The 15,594-nt window shown below is 40.1% G+C and overlaps 1 protein-coding gene across 13 annotated transcripts in view; it reads left to right on the top strand.

Annotated features, from left to right (window-relative positions):
* The window catches only part of TRIO (trio Rho guanine nucleotide exchange factor), a 535,982-nt gene that overhangs the window by 69,285 nt on the left and 451,103 nt on the right, over window positions 1-15,594 (top strand). For all 13 annotated transcript variants that reach the window (XR_012692805.1, XR_012692806.1, XR_012692804.1 and 10 more), the window contains exons 7-9: window positions 6,660-6,851; window positions 7,965-8,096; window positions 13,037-13,267. Coding sequence is in view for 4 of the 13 variants with exons in the window: in XM_075212723.1 (XP_075068824.1) it covers window positions 6,660-6,851; window positions 7,965-8,096; window positions 13,037-13,267 (555 nt within the window). In the remaining 9 variants the exon portion in view is untranslated. The remainder of the gene's footprint in view (window positions 1-6,659; window positions 6,852-7,964; window positions 8,097-13,036; window positions 13,268-15,594) is intronic.

The following is a 15,594-nucleotide window of genomic DNA, read 5'->3' as shown; positions in this document are numbered from 1 at the left end:
CCCCAAATGCATGACCACACATCCGCAATTTTTTTTTTACCATACTCGACTATAAGGGGGGCCCATTAATTTGTTGTACCGGGGCCCTGAATTCCTCTTGGCAGCCCTGAGCACAGCTTCCATGAACTGGGCACTTCCCACAAATACAGGCACAGAGTGCTGATCCCCACCAGGGAGTAATGCAAGTCCCTTTTAATATATATTTCTTATGGGGACACCGCTGGGCTTGAGGGGGATAAGGCACAGACTCACCACAGACAGGGTGCTTGCAGAGCCGCGCCGACCGGAAGTTTGGCTGGTCGGCTTCTGATGGAACTGGAGACCGCGGGCGAGGGGCAGAATGAGGGCCGCAAGTGGCGACGATGTCGGACAAGGTAGGTGCCTCTAGTCTGTGAGTGTCAGGGCCTCCGATGGGGATGGGTGATAACAATGAGGCACCAGGTAGGTGGGGACCAGCCCTGGAGTCACCAACTAACGCTGTGCCGGGTGAGCAGGCGAAGGTGGATCTCTCACAGCCCCGAATTGCCTTCCAAGAGTTCCGGCGTTGCCAGTAGGGGTTTTTCCCGCAGTATAGGTCACAGTGAGGCGGGCGTCTATCTGGGGCCTCCGGACGCACCTGTTAGACCTGGTGGCGCCTACACCGCTTACGAGTCCAGTCTCCAAATGGGTCACCGTAGTCCAGGGGGGGTTCAGGAACACCTTTTTTGCCGGTCAGAGGGGCAGGTGGAAACTTTTTAGGGTCCAAATTAAACCCGTATGCACGGAGCTCTCTTAAGCTGCTGCCGCTCACGATGGCTGCCAGGCTACGCCCCCCCCCTCCTTTGTTATTTTATATTTATTTTTTCTTCTTATTGGTAGTTCACAAATGACCGTGAGATTTTTCCTGAATCAACTTTTCTTTACGCTTTTGTGTTTGTTGATGAGGGGAGGTGGTGAGGGGGGTGTTCTTGGTGAATTCACGAATCAGTACAGAGCCATGTCTTTTAATTCTTATTCTACACATAGCTATAATCAGTTGAAATATGTCGGCTCTTTCCAGAAATAGACTGAAGGTGTGCTCATGGAATGTGGGTGACTTTCACTCCCCTGTGAAGCGAAAAAAAATATTTACATACCTGAAAAAAACAGAGGGCTGATGTCCTCCTACTTCAGGAGACGCATCTGGTAGATAAAGAACATGGAAAACTTAACCTATTACAACACAAGATAATTGCATACTCCTCTTTTACCTCTAAATCGTGTGGAGTGGCTATTTTGTTGAGAAAGGGTATTTCTTATACAATACATTCACAGATCCAAGACCCTAAGGGTTATTATTTAATCATCGACATAACTATTGATGGGTTCAGGCTTAAGTTTTGTAATTTGTACGCACCCAACAAATACAACAAACAATTTTTTCTTAACATTGTTTCCAAACTATACCCTTTCTTAGACTCCAGCATAACAGTAGGCGGAGACTTCAATATAGTCGCATCTACAAATGTGGATAGGGAGGGGGCATCTGCACGGGGCAACCGACTACCCAGATTGCCCAAAGTAGGCACTAAATACATCACTGACCAATTACATTTGATAGACTACTGGTGCTTACTAAACCCCACTTCAAGAGAGTGTTTATGTTTATCTGCAGCACATGGTACATTGTCCCAAATGGACTATATATTGTTTCCCAATCTCTTACCCAATCTTGGTGGCGCTGACATAGACACCATCTCGTTATCTGACCACGCCATGCTGTGGACAGAGATGGTCAGTGCAAGTAAAATAGGAACACCTAAACATTGGAAATATTTATCTAATTCTCTTTCATTACGAAATATGCTTATCGCAGCCTGGCATTACTTCCTTTTTAACAATGAGAGCCATCAGTCTGACCCAGTGCTAAGGCGGTGCTTAGAGGCCGTATTATCTCCTATACTAGCATATAAACACACACACTAAATTATACTTCGACACGCAGAGACCTTACAACGGCATATCAAAACATGAAGAATAGCCCTTTCCCAACAAACAAGTTTTTGTTTACTCAAAAACAAGCGCAATTTAACAACTTAATTGCTCAAATGGCAGATAGAAACTCCCAGGCCGTTAGATTCCGGTTTTATAAACATGGTAATAAAAATAGCCTTCTATTAACTAACTTAAAGGGAAAAGAACTCCCAACAGTTGTTACAGCAATAAAAAACCATGCTGGTTCCCTATTGACTGGTGGAAAAGAAATACTTAATAATTTACACAAGTTTTACACGGATGTTTATTCTCAGGACCCTATCAATACTGTATCTAAACTTCAGTTCTGGGGAAAAAAATTCTCTTCCTTGCATTACTGATTTACAAGCGGATTCTCTCCTAGCTCAAGTCCAAGTAGAGGAAGTTGTCTATGTGGTGAAAAACCTGAAACCCTTTAAGGCACCAGGGCCTAATGGTCTGAGCGATGAGTTTTATAAAAAAAAATGATATTAATATGATATTAATGGTCACATGCGGAGAAATCTATTCCCACAATTGTCAATATAATTGAAAATTATGGCACCTATGCAGGATATAATATTGATTTCCACAGAGTCTGAGATTCTTCCTATATCAAATAAAAATGGTGAACCCCGAACAAACTAGAGCTATATCTAACTTTAATTAGTCAAAAACTTAAATACTTAGGTATATTCATTCCCTCCTCTCTGTATAATCTATACAAATTTAATTACCCACCTATTATCAGAAAATTAGAATCCACTTTAGATAATGGGAAAAAATCTTCCACTATCATTACTTGGCAGAAATATGGTGATCAAGTGTGTTATGTTCCCCAAACTAACATGCCAGTTGCAGATGCTCCCGCTTTTACTAAATTAGATGTACACAAGTGCACTAATCTCTATTTTTCTTTGGCGAGGTAAAAAGACCAAAGATTCATAATGCTAAACTTAGACAAAATAGATCAAAGGGTGGAATTGGTTTCCTGGATATAATATATGTTCTCTGCTCTTTTTCGCTACGCTGTGGGTTGGTTCTTAAATCAAGAATACTTTGTGAACCTATCTTTGGAATCTGAATTAGTCTGCCCTTATTCGTTGGCAGCGCTTCTTCACCTTCCGAAAAAGCAGATTCTAGAGGTGGTGTTGCATAACATTTTGTTTACAGACACTTATGAAGCCTGGAACGCTATAGTGAAGCGTCTAAATCACACTTGAGTCACTACGCCGCTATATGGGGTAACCCTGCGTTTCCCCCGGGTCTGGATAATATCCACTTCTCCTCCTGGAAATCTAAGGGCATTGCCTCTATAAAAAATGTCTTTGACCCTGGTGGCATTTTACTCACCTTCCAGCAGCTTAGAGAAAAATTTAGTCTACATAATGCTCACTTCTTTATGTATTTACAGCAACGTCATTATATCATGTCACATACGGACAACAAAATATCTCTCCCTATATCTAGCACTCTAGATGATTTATTGCACTTTTCTAAGAAGCGAAAATTTCGAATCAGATTCCTATATTCTGATTTACATCCATCAGAAATGCCTAACACACATAGTGCTTGGTCAAGAGATTCTCTCGCTCAATTCAAGTATACTAATTATATATTTAAATGACTCCATTCCACCAAGTTACAGGAGACTCGTATAAGGTTTTTTAACCGGGCCTATGTATCCCAATCTCAAAGAAGATGTTATACCCCAGATGAATCGGGTCTTTGTCCCAAATTTAAATATACCTGTGCATTCTATTTATCATAATGTGTGGCAATGTAGGAAAATTCTGAGATTTTTGAATAAAGTCTTTTTTTTTTTGTCTTCAGTTTTGGATACTTCTCTACCAAATGATAGACATGCCATCTTTCTGTGTCAGTTTAATAATTAGACTCCCCTCGTCCCCCCTAGGGAATCCCATAATGTTAAGTCATTTGCCACTATCACAATTGCCATATTGTTAAAGGATTTTTTACCTCCTTATGGGTTTCAATTTCCATAATATTCTGGCAAATGTATGTATGACCATTTAATACCGTTATATATATGACTATTTCTATCAACCAACTCCTCGCAAAGGTATTTCTAAATTAACCCAAGAAACATCATTTTTGTATTCCCTTAAATCGACAAGCTTCAATAATAACCACAGCAAGATATAACTTCATTTAAAGTGTGTTGTATTATATTATAGAACAATAAACAGCGTAACAATATTTTACACAAAATATAGTTTTTAGTGTAATATGTCATACTAATTGCCTGTAATATACATATATATGTAATTGTGTGTGTGTGTTTTGCTAAAGGTGTGTGTGTGTATGTTTTAAGCTATGTGTATGGGAATGCATTGTGTAGTGAAGGGGGAGGGGAAGAATCCATACAGACAAGCATGCACACATCTCACTCAAGTCCAACGGCCATTTTTAAACACATGGTATTTCAACCAGATCTATCTGCTCTACTTTTCCCTTAAACCAACAATCCAGCAAACATTTTATTTAACAATCTGATCACTTCCAGAATAATCCATCACTTTCTATGCATTTACATTAAACTGCATAAAGCAAACTATTTCCATTCATAAACTTCATTACAGTATTAAACCATCACAGAATCATACAGGACTATGTATAACACAAACGCCTCCATTTATATCAACAATCTATCCCAAACACAACAGGAGTCACAGCATTGCAACATTATTACAAGTCATGGAACCAATACTGAACCACAGAACTATGTATAACATAAATGCTTTAATTTAAACCAACAATCTATCCCAACAAGGCATGCATTTATGTAACACTGTCCATAACAAACCAAGATCTTTCCAATCACATTTACCATCTGTATTCAAACTTTCATTCTCATATACTCTACACATGTGACTTCCTTTCAACAACACATTACAACACGCTCACACTCACCTTTCATGCCATTCAAACTCCATACTAGTCAGGGCCTATGTAGGCCGTGATGTATCTCCCTTCATGTCTGCTCAGGTTAGCAACCGCTTCCAAAAGGAAGTCTCTCTCTGTGTACAGTAAAAACCCTTTTTTGTGGGCGGAGACTAGAACCTAGCTACAGTCTTTCATATGTTAATTTATTACCAAATGCTCCAAACCTGATTATCAAGTATCATGTTTACAAGTGGGGGAAGGATGACTGATTTTGTTCCCAATCAGTGTGCTAATTCAATTGTGACTGAATCTCTTCATATATTATAAAATGAAACATAAATAATAGATTATTTATGTACTCTTCATCACAAATTGATCATTTTTGGACACTGAACTAACTTGTCCCCCCCCCCCCCCCCCTACTCGATCAGAAGTAAATCAAAAACTTTTTAGTACATTATATCTTGATAGAAGAGACACTTAGCCGGATATCGATAAAGGGGTTGAAAGATTCTAAAAGAAATGGGGCCCGTTTGACGATTCTCTCTAACCCAAAATGCAAAAAGAAATATTGAAAATGTTTGAAAACACGGCTTTGTTCCTTTCACTGGAGGGAAGCTACTTGTTAATTTTTTTATTTTTTTTATTTTAAATGTTTTAAATTCCAGGCATATTTTTAGTACATATGATATGCAATTAATTTCGATGCTATATACCAACTCCGCAATAATTTTTCCATCTGATATAAATTCTACAATCATTCTGTATTGGTTGACGGATTGAAATGTACTGAACATATGTATGTAACACAATTCTGTCATCTGATATCTCATCACTGGATATTTTTTACGCTCAATACTTGTATCTGAAAAACTACGAATAAAAATGTTTTAAAAAAAATAAAATGCATCTTTCTTCCCTGTCTCTCTAAGATTAATGTCTATCTAATCCAGCATTACATTGAAATTGGTGAATGAAAGTTTCCAATTTTCCTTTGATTTCATTAATACCCCCCACATTACATTACTAGCTTCCACCAGCTCCCACATTACTTTGATCTTTCCAATATATAACCTTAAACCCCCACCAGCCCCACTATATTTAATTAATACCTTCACACACACAAATTACATTAATACTACCCCACCGTAATACCATAATATTCCATCACGCACATTACATTATCACATACATTTAATTTAATATCCCACTTCATTTATTAGACCTGCAGAGATTGCTGGGGGGTGGGAGCAGCATCTGAATCTTGGACTTGGTCACATGTGCTGAATACTGGAGGAACGTGATTAGAGGGGAAGAGCAGAGGGAAAGAACAGAAGGGAGCCAGCCTGATCACTGTGAGGAAGATCAGAACAGCCCCTGCCATGACTGGCTCAGCATCATGTTTGTGAATCCTGTCCTAGCCTGACAAACAGGAAGCGGAGCCAGTCAGAACAGAGATCACTGGGGAGGGGCCAGCCTCCAGGAAGGATCAGAATGCCAGGTCTGACGCCATATAGACTGGTTCAAGCCAGACCAGGACTCTGAGTTCCTCTTCTTTAATTCCAATATAACTTTTGATGCAGGGTTGGACCATATGCCCCCTGACTCATGAGCCGTAGTACACTGCTTTCCCTCCACCCATGGTGAATACGCCACTGTCTTAAGGTACAATTATAACCTAATGATATTGAGAACGTTTATTTAATGTTGTGGAGAAATTGTCTAAATTTTAGATGTATAACTCATTGACTGACATTTTGTCTCTGCTTTTCATTTTGCAGAATGTGTATGTGAACATAAACCGTATCATGTCCGTTGCCAACCGGCTTATGGAATCTGGACACTATGCTTCACAACAGATAAAGCAGATTGCCAATCAGCTGGAGCAAGAGTGGAAAATGTTTGCAGCAGCTCTGGATGAACGAAGCACATTACTAGATATGTCTTCTGTATTTCACCAGAAAGCTGAGCAGGTAGGTGAATGTCCACAAGTGATTCTGTAGTTTTAATTGGTATGTTTTCACGGGCTGTGCACTCTTGTACCTGTATTTTTGAGCTATCAATTTGCCCATTGTAAATGTATTTGTACCTGCATACAATAACTTGAATGTCGAGTATTGGTAACTGGAAATTATATTGGCTTTTTTCCTAAGTGGATGGACATGTTTGCTGTTATAGAGGCGTCTGGTGTGTTCACATTTTCAAACTACTCTTTTAGAGATGATTCACTGCAGGTAATGCTGAAGCGTTTAGCTTGCATGCTCGTAAGTACGGATATGTGCACAACGGCTGTTGATCTGTCCGTTTCCTTTATGGTTTGAGAGTGCAGACTTGTCTTCAGAAATATTTTTAAGCAAATGGATGGGTAACATGAAATGAGACAAGTAGATTAAGGCCTTATTTGTGTTGCCACAATCCTCTTAGATTTCTAAACAGTGGTCACAAGCTACTTCCTCTACTGTGACTCCACTTCCTTATGTGCTCTGAACATGGGCAGTTTTCAAGCAGCATTCATAGAGCTAGTGTGACATCCATCTTACATTTACACTGTCTGCTATGTACAGGCAAATTAAACCATAATACTGGAGTTCCTGTAGCTGAATGCAGGTAGATCCATTCTTCAAGAGTATTGTTCTGTAAGACTTAAGATTGATGAAATCACACAACGTGTTGTTAAAGCAAGTATGAATGATAGGCTACCCTTTGTAATTTAAGCTTTTTGTTAGTCATTGTTTTTTGTGTTCATTTCTTTCTTTCTGATGCAAGGTTAAAGAAATACTCAAGCTATTTTTTTCAACAGTGGTATAGAGTAAAGAAAAAGCTATTCAACTTTTAACTAGCCAGGTATTGCTGCACATGTGTCCCAAGACGAGCACATTTCTTTGGTCTAATCAATAAAGTTTAATTTATATTAATACTTTTCTCTCTAAATATGGGTTTTGTTCATAATTGTTTAACAGTGTTATTATGAACAGTCTATGTTAGACATTGTTTTCATAAGGGCACATGCATGAGTAAAATGTACAGGTTCTGTTAATGTTCTGTTTTGCTAAGAAAATAATTATTTGTACCTTATTTTTTTGTAGTACATGAGCAATGTTGATTCATGGTGTAAGGCTTGCGGTAAAGTAGAGCTTCCGTCTGAGCTTCAAGATTTAGAGGATGCCATACATCATCATCAAGGGATTTATGAACATATCACATTGGCTTATTCTGAGGTAGGTTTCTACAAGTAATGCTGCTATCAATGATGCCATTTGATAATTTGAGGCCCCTTAAGGGCTTCATTGTGTGTATGCCACAGGATTCAGCAGAATGCATTAAATCTGATGTTCTCACTGTCTGCCAGTCTTGCTTGTTTCTTGTAGAGGAAAGACTGCTGGGAGATGTTGATAACATCTAGCTGACAGCCATCAGTGTGAGCTGATTTGTAAATATAGTTAGCCAAGAAACTGATGGCCCTGCTGGTACCTGGTGTGTCATGTGCAGGAAAATGCACTATGTACTATGCTTGTTCCTGCATTAAAACATTTATAATACAGCCCCCTCCATTATTGTTGACCGTAGCGCAACTTTTAATGAATGTGGAATGGTCATCTGCACACTACAAAAATATAAAGATCTACAATATGCGTTTTGTAAGTTTACTGAATGTGGCAACTTTTTTTCAAAGTTTGTTTCATATTGAATTCTTTACAGGACCATATTGAGATAATGCCAGGAGCCATTTTAGAGGGATTTCAATTATTATTTAAAAAAAACAAAAAAAAACACATTTCCTTTATTGCAAGAATGGGGAACAGAAGGAAAAGAGGGATGGGGATGTACAGTGTCTATTTGAACAAGTAATATACATGGTTTAAGGAAGTTAAACCAGATAACAAACAATTTTGAAGTACAGAATTTGTCAAGAAAGAGGAGAACCTAGAATGAATCTGGGACGGAAGAACTTTGTGAGAGTTGGGGGTTAGGAAGGGAGGGACGGGGGTCTGGGGTGGGGGGGGGATGTTGGGAAGAGGAAAAGCGGGAGTGGTGACCAGTTTGTAAATAAAAAGTTTATAGGAAACAAAGGAGGGATAATTATGTGGCAGGCGATGGACTGTCGTCACAGTAGGATTTCCAGGCGTTCCAGGTATTGGAAAGTTGAAAGGGGTGGTCATGTATGATGCTAGTGACTTGTTCCAGCTTATGTATTTGCCATATTTTATGAATTAGTGCTTGAGTAGTACTTCCTTCTTCCAATTAAGAGCAATAAGAGACTTAGAAGCTATGAGGATGTGTCTTGATACTTTTTGAGGGTGCTTTGATGTGTTGGGGAGTGAGCATGGGAGAAGATGGTGTTCTGAGGAATCTACCAGGCCACCTGACAGGCTGGAAAGAGGGGGGTTCTGCGACTCCTCTTCCAAACATGCTCACTGGCACCCTTTCACGCAAGTGCAGCGAAGTGGCGAACAGGCATTTGTGGCGCATGCACCGACCCAGTGCAGGGGGGGAGCCACTGGAGAATGCAATACCGGCCCGGACTACATATAAAGCAATTAATACATATGAATAAGATTCATAGTAAACCTTGTATATGGAAGGTTGCAACATTTTACATGCTTGCTGACTGTGTTGGAGTAAATTGAAACAACAAAAAGTGTTCAGGACTGTTTTCATCAGACAGTATTCATCACCAATCATTTTAGCCCAATTGTCCTGAGGAGCCTCCAAGTCATTTGGGAGTACCTGTTTATCCAATGCATCGTGTTTATATGTAAGGTTCTTTATGTAGGCCTCATATTTTTTTTTATAATGAATTGGTGCTTAAATCATCACAACCACTTAGAGAAAATGAAGTATCTTGGAGATTTTTTTTTCTAGCTACACTTGGCATTGAAGCACTCAAGTGTTTGTACAGAATTTCTCCTCCTAGAATGGACTCCTGTTCCCTCTGTTGTAATTAATAGCCAGAAAGCTGGCTAGTATATGATATTGATGCACATGGTGGTTTGGGATACTTCAAATATTAAACTGAAATATGTCAGGAAAAAATCCCCACAGCCTTACAATATGTGGATCCCTGGGTAACTATTGTACTCTCACTTTGGCAACCAGCGATTGTCATCTTATTCTGGTCTTCATTTAAGAACATGCTATTTTGCAACTTAAATTTTTTAAAGCTGGCATTTCTGTGGATGGGATGAAGACTGTTGCAATGGCTGGAAACAGTCTGTTACACCCATGCAAAATTCTGGTGGTGTAGCTCATGGCCAGGGCGCTCTTAGTGACCCCGCCATGGCATTGTCTCTTGGTGGCCCTTTCTTGCCACTCTGCAGCTAAAGCGTAGAAAACAAATGTGACAGGATGGACCGCCTATGCCACCCAGTTGTGGTGTTCGACTTGCCTTGCCTTGCCAACATGCCTTTATTAAATGCTATAGAGACTCTGTGCTGCCACCGATGGGCTCCTTTACCCACACCTGGAACCACTTCCTTCTGGGTAAATGCTGCTAGAGGACCTTGCTGGGCATTTGGGCTGGTATCTTTTGACCTCTGACTTCATATCAGAGTTGCTGTAAATGGTGCCCTCTAACAATGGACCAGAGTTGCAGAGTAGCGAGCAGGGCCGGATTAAGGGAATGGAGGCCCCTGGGCTAAGGGGCCCTCCATTCCCCGCGAGGCCCCCAATGTGAGCCGTCCGCCGCCCCCCACCCCCCGCGAGGACCCCCCAAGCACTTACCTGTCAGTGCAGTCCTCCGTCCCGGCGCGCTGTAAGCTCCTTACTGAGGAGATCTCGCGAGAGTTCATGAACTCTCGCGAGATATCCTCAGTAAGCAGACTACAGCGCGCCGGGACGGAGGACTGCACTGACAGTGCTCAGCAGCATCGATCGGGCATCGATCAATAATGCTGCTGAGGAGTTTGAAGGGCCCCCTCGATGCCCGAGGCCCCTGGGCTATAGCCCAGTTAGACCTCGGGTTAATCCAGCCCTGGTAGCGAGCAGAGTGTTGGCACTAGATGCGGGGTCCCAAACCTCAGAACAGCAAGATAACGGATTAGAGAGGTCTAATCTGTAGGTCACAGGAATTACAGCAGAAGAATAAATGTCAAAGCAGGATCTTGAAATAGTGAGGTTTATTGCTCAGAAAGGGTCTCTATAAGGACTATTAAACACTAGTTAAAGATACTAGTGATAATCCTACAGTTTCTGACATGTTGGCATGGGGTAATCCAGCCCCCTTCCCATATCGAGCAGTCTGAGTTATCACTTTCAGTATTTAGCATCAGGATACAATATTCTCTCTAAACTTGGAATTAACACAATTTAAACTTAAAAAAAACTTACATAATACTGGGATTTCCCAGTTTACTTGCTGTTCATTATTCAGATAGTTTCCCTATATCTCGAACACATTGGATAGAAAGGTAATGACCCCCTTCCTTGCATTCAAGCTAAAAAGATGATTGTCACACTCAAATCAAAAGGCTTAATTAGCATGTAATTTACATTCTTCAGAAACAATACATGAACAAAATGAAAATAAATCCATTTACAAATAACCCTTTTGGTGCCCTTACATTAAGTGTATACGTTTAAATTAATCATTCCATTTAATATATTTTTACATTTCCCAGGTTTAACCCATTTGGTGCAACAGCATCGGGTATTATCCCTCCCGATGCTGCAGCAGCTATCTTGAGCACATTGGAGGTGGGGGAGACCCAGCCGCAACTGCTCAAAGATCCAGCACATTTATTGAAAGATTTGACTTTTCCCAGAATCCCAAGACACTGGAACCTGTGCTGAAGCTCCCCTATTCTTGAAAAGTGGTATCCATGGTCAACAATGTCCAGTCCCAGATGGCGAACAGGTGACCCCTTTTTAGGTTGTCATTCCTCAGCCACCAGTGGAGTTACAGACACTCCTTTTGGAGACTGTCTGAAAGTAGGAGCAGGGAGCCACTTAACTGATTGTCGCACTACCAGTGCTTGGTCTTGTGCTGGTCCTAGCCCGAAAATGTGCCCAGCGCTTGCATGCATTGAAAAATACTGGAGACCTAGGGGTAAATGTATCATGCTGAGAGTTTTCTGGCGGGTTTGAAAAACCAATAAGATTCTAGCTATCATTTATTTAGTACATTCTACAAAATGAGAGCTAGAATCTGATTTGTTGCTATAGGCAACATCTCCACTTTTCAATCCTGCCGGAAAACTCTCAACTTGAAACATTTCCCCCTAGGCAGCTACTGGTGGTAGGGAATGGAGGAACTGGAGCTTTGGTAATTTTAAAGTTCCTGTTTTCTTAGCAACACACTCTATACCCCAGTGTTCCAGTGTCCCCCATGGATGAATGAAAAAATATGTTCTACCTGACTGAAGGTATTGAAAACTTGTCTCAGCTGAAACACAAATTAAATGTTAACATATAGCTACCATGGAGCCTAATAGAAAAGGTATAGCCAGGAGAAAAAGGAGTTGCAGTCCCATGAAAAAAATATTTTTTTTTTAGGTTTATTTTCTTTTACATCATTGTGACACAAGAAACATTGTAAGTACAGTTTTTCCTTGATTTGTTCATACAGGCTCTTAATAATGTATAATTCAGCAAAGTTTCCACATTGTCATGTCACTACCACGGCAACCATAGTCACATGGCACATGATGCAATAAGGGTTTGGAATGGCACACTGAGCTCCATCTGTATTGTAAAATCCTCATCCTGCTACACTGTAATTGAAATGCAACTGATTTGTGCCTGCACTCTTATTGCGTTTATCACTAAATCATCATCATCATCACCTTTTATTTATATGGCGCCGCTAATTCCCCAGTGCTGTACAGAGCACTCACTCACATCAGTCCCTGCCCCATTGGGGCTTACAATCTAAATTCCTTAAGATACACACACGAGACACACAGACAGACAGAGACACAGAAACAGACGCGCGCACACACCTGAATAGGGTCAATTTGTTAGCAGCCAATTAACCGACCAGTATGTTTTTGGAGTGTGGGAGGAAGCACCCGGAGGAAACCCATGCAAATCTAAAATATTTATCATTGTAGGAATAAAAATAGAAGGAATGAAGGCCTAGCTATATTTTACAACAGCCATGCCATAACCAAACTGTACATTTAGAATAACTTGGGTTAATAGCATTTATTTTTGTGTACAGGTTAGCCAAGATGGAAAAGCACTGCTCGACAAACTTCAGCGGCCGTTAACTCCTGGTAGTTGTGATTCCCTGACTGCTTCCGCTAACTATTCAAAGGCTGTGCATCATGTCTTGGATGCCATTCATGAAGTTTTACACCACCAGAGACAGCTAGAGAATATATGGCAGCATCGCAAGGTTCGATTACATCAACGATTACAACTGTGTGTTTTTCAGCAAGATGTTCAACAGGTGAGTTAAATATGTAGGAAATGATAAATGAATATGAGAACCTGAAGTGAAGTTTTTTTTTTCCCCCCATCCATGACTGGAACTGGTGTATCTGATTAACCAGCATAAATGTCATGTTTCTGTGCTGCACTGTTTCACCAACAATAACTATTTATGTATTGATTTATTTTGTTTAGAAGGTGGGATTTCTGCCAAAGGAGGTTTTACTAAGCATTGATTACGAGGGTGACCAAACTTTTCCACACGCCATATTCATTGTTTTATTTTTCAGTGTACTGACTTCAACAAACAACAAGTAATCATGCATTTTAATGAGCAGAAAGCTGTCATGTTTGTTTGTTCCCTGCAGAGGTTGTGTTTATTTATTTTCTCATTCCTATTTCCATATAGATCTCCTTTATATTCCTCATTTAAACTGAATTTTTTTGTGTTAAATGTATTTTCTCTGTTTGGTTTAATGGGAAAAAAATATTCTCAATTATATTCTTAGCTCCTACAATTAAATAGATTCCTTTGTATTGTTTAAGCCTGGGTAAAGTTTCCTATTTTTAAGTATTCTTTGATGAAACATTACAAAAAATAACATTTTAAATATACAGCTAGTGATTGTAAGTCATAAGTACTCTTCATTTTTGATTAGTGACAAGGCTGGTCTCATAGCTTAAATTGTTGCATTTCTTTTCACATCGCGTCTAGGAGCCTAAAATCAAAAGTCAGTCAGTAGACTTAAATTACTGTGGCCTTCTCCCCCGAGCGCCGTCTTGAAATGGACTGCAGTGCTGGGAGGGTTAATACCTGGCTCCGGAGGGATAAATCACTTGCGCTAGACGCCACATGGAAAGTGTTTAATAAAAATATACTTTATTAAAATAAAAAAGTATTCTAATGTGTGCACTGCAGCGCTGGCTGAGTAGCACCCAGCGCTGCAACATATAAGGGGAGTGTATAAATGTATAGTTGAGGCAGTTGTGTTATTAATAAAAATAAATGTAAATGTTTGTGTCTGTGCTGCAGCGTCGGTAGTTAGTGCAGCACCAGAGGGGTTAACTCCCGGCGTATAACAAATTGTGATAAATGTGTATTTTAAGTGTAAGATAAAAAGGGAGTACTTACCCTGTGCTGGGGCTGCAGAGGCAGCCCTGAATTCCCTTCACCCTCCAGCAGCCAGCTTCAGTGGCTGCCAGAGGGACTTAACAACCAGTCACCTAGAATCAAATAGGTCCAGGAGGTGCTGCGCCTCCTGGGGGTCCCAGGAAGTTAAGTCCCTAGGTGAAGTTCTTTGAGCTCCAACTAGCAGGGACTGCTGTCCCGGGATCTGGGTGCTCTCCCCTGCTACTATTTTCGGCCAGGTACCAGAGCCAGACCCCAGAAACCAGTCTCTGGAAGTCAGTTTGGGCGGGAGATTTAAAAGATAAATCTCCCACCCACAAATGTGTATAAAAACACCACTGTTTTGTATTAAAAGCTGTTCTTCTATTTACCTTTAACCAGGGTTAACAAATAAACATCATTTGCTTCAAAGACTTGCTTGGAAAACATCTCTATTCTGTGACCTACAGATTAGGCCCTAAATCTTATCCTTGTGTGGATGCACAGAGGCAAATCTCGATCTTGCAAAAAACCGATGTACCAAAATAAGAAAGAGATCAGTCAACAAATTTTGGAGAGGAGGTGATTATGTATCCAATATATCAAGACAAGAGACTAAGTGGATATACATGGCAAAAACTCTGATACCTTATGGCCTTAACAGCTAAAATTTTAAGTTTTTATGTTTATTATTTTTTTAATATTTAGATTTTTTTCAATTTAATGTGTTACACCTTTAAGATTCATGTTATTTATCATGAACATTCATTTTTACTCCAATAAATATTTTTATTTTATTTCCCAACATAAAAGACATTTTATTTGTCTAAACCAATGATGTGATAGCTGCCTCTATGTAAGAGCATAATCCCTCATTGAATAACATCCTTGAAAAAGTCCTTTACTGGATGAAACGCGCCGGTTGCTTTTTGATTACACACAGCCACCGTAGTTCACTTTGGATTCTGTACTTCCGCATTAGGTGTGCAGCGGGACGCCGTCCACACAGCCTACACGGAGAAGGATTCCAGCTTCAACGGAGGACACTGATGCACTGAGTCCCGGGACTTATATAGGGAAATGTAGGGTAAGAAATCTTTCTTATTTTGGTACATCGGTTTTTTGCAAGATCGAGATTTGCCTCTGTGCATCCACACAATTTTACATACTCACAGAAGAGCTATAAACATCAATCACGATCATTTGTTTTTTGCGCCCTCTCTTTAATCCCTAATTGT

This window comes from Mixophyes fleayi, chromosome 5 (genome assembly GCF_038048845.1).
Source record: "Mixophyes fleayi isolate aMixFle1 chromosome 5, aMixFle1.hap1, whole genome shotgun sequence".
In the NCBI taxonomy this organism is placed as follows: Eukaryota; Metazoa; Chordata; class Amphibia; order Anura; family Limnodynastidae; genus Mixophyes; species Mixophyes fleayi.
This window is presented reverse-complemented; position numbering and strand designations above follow the sequence as displayed.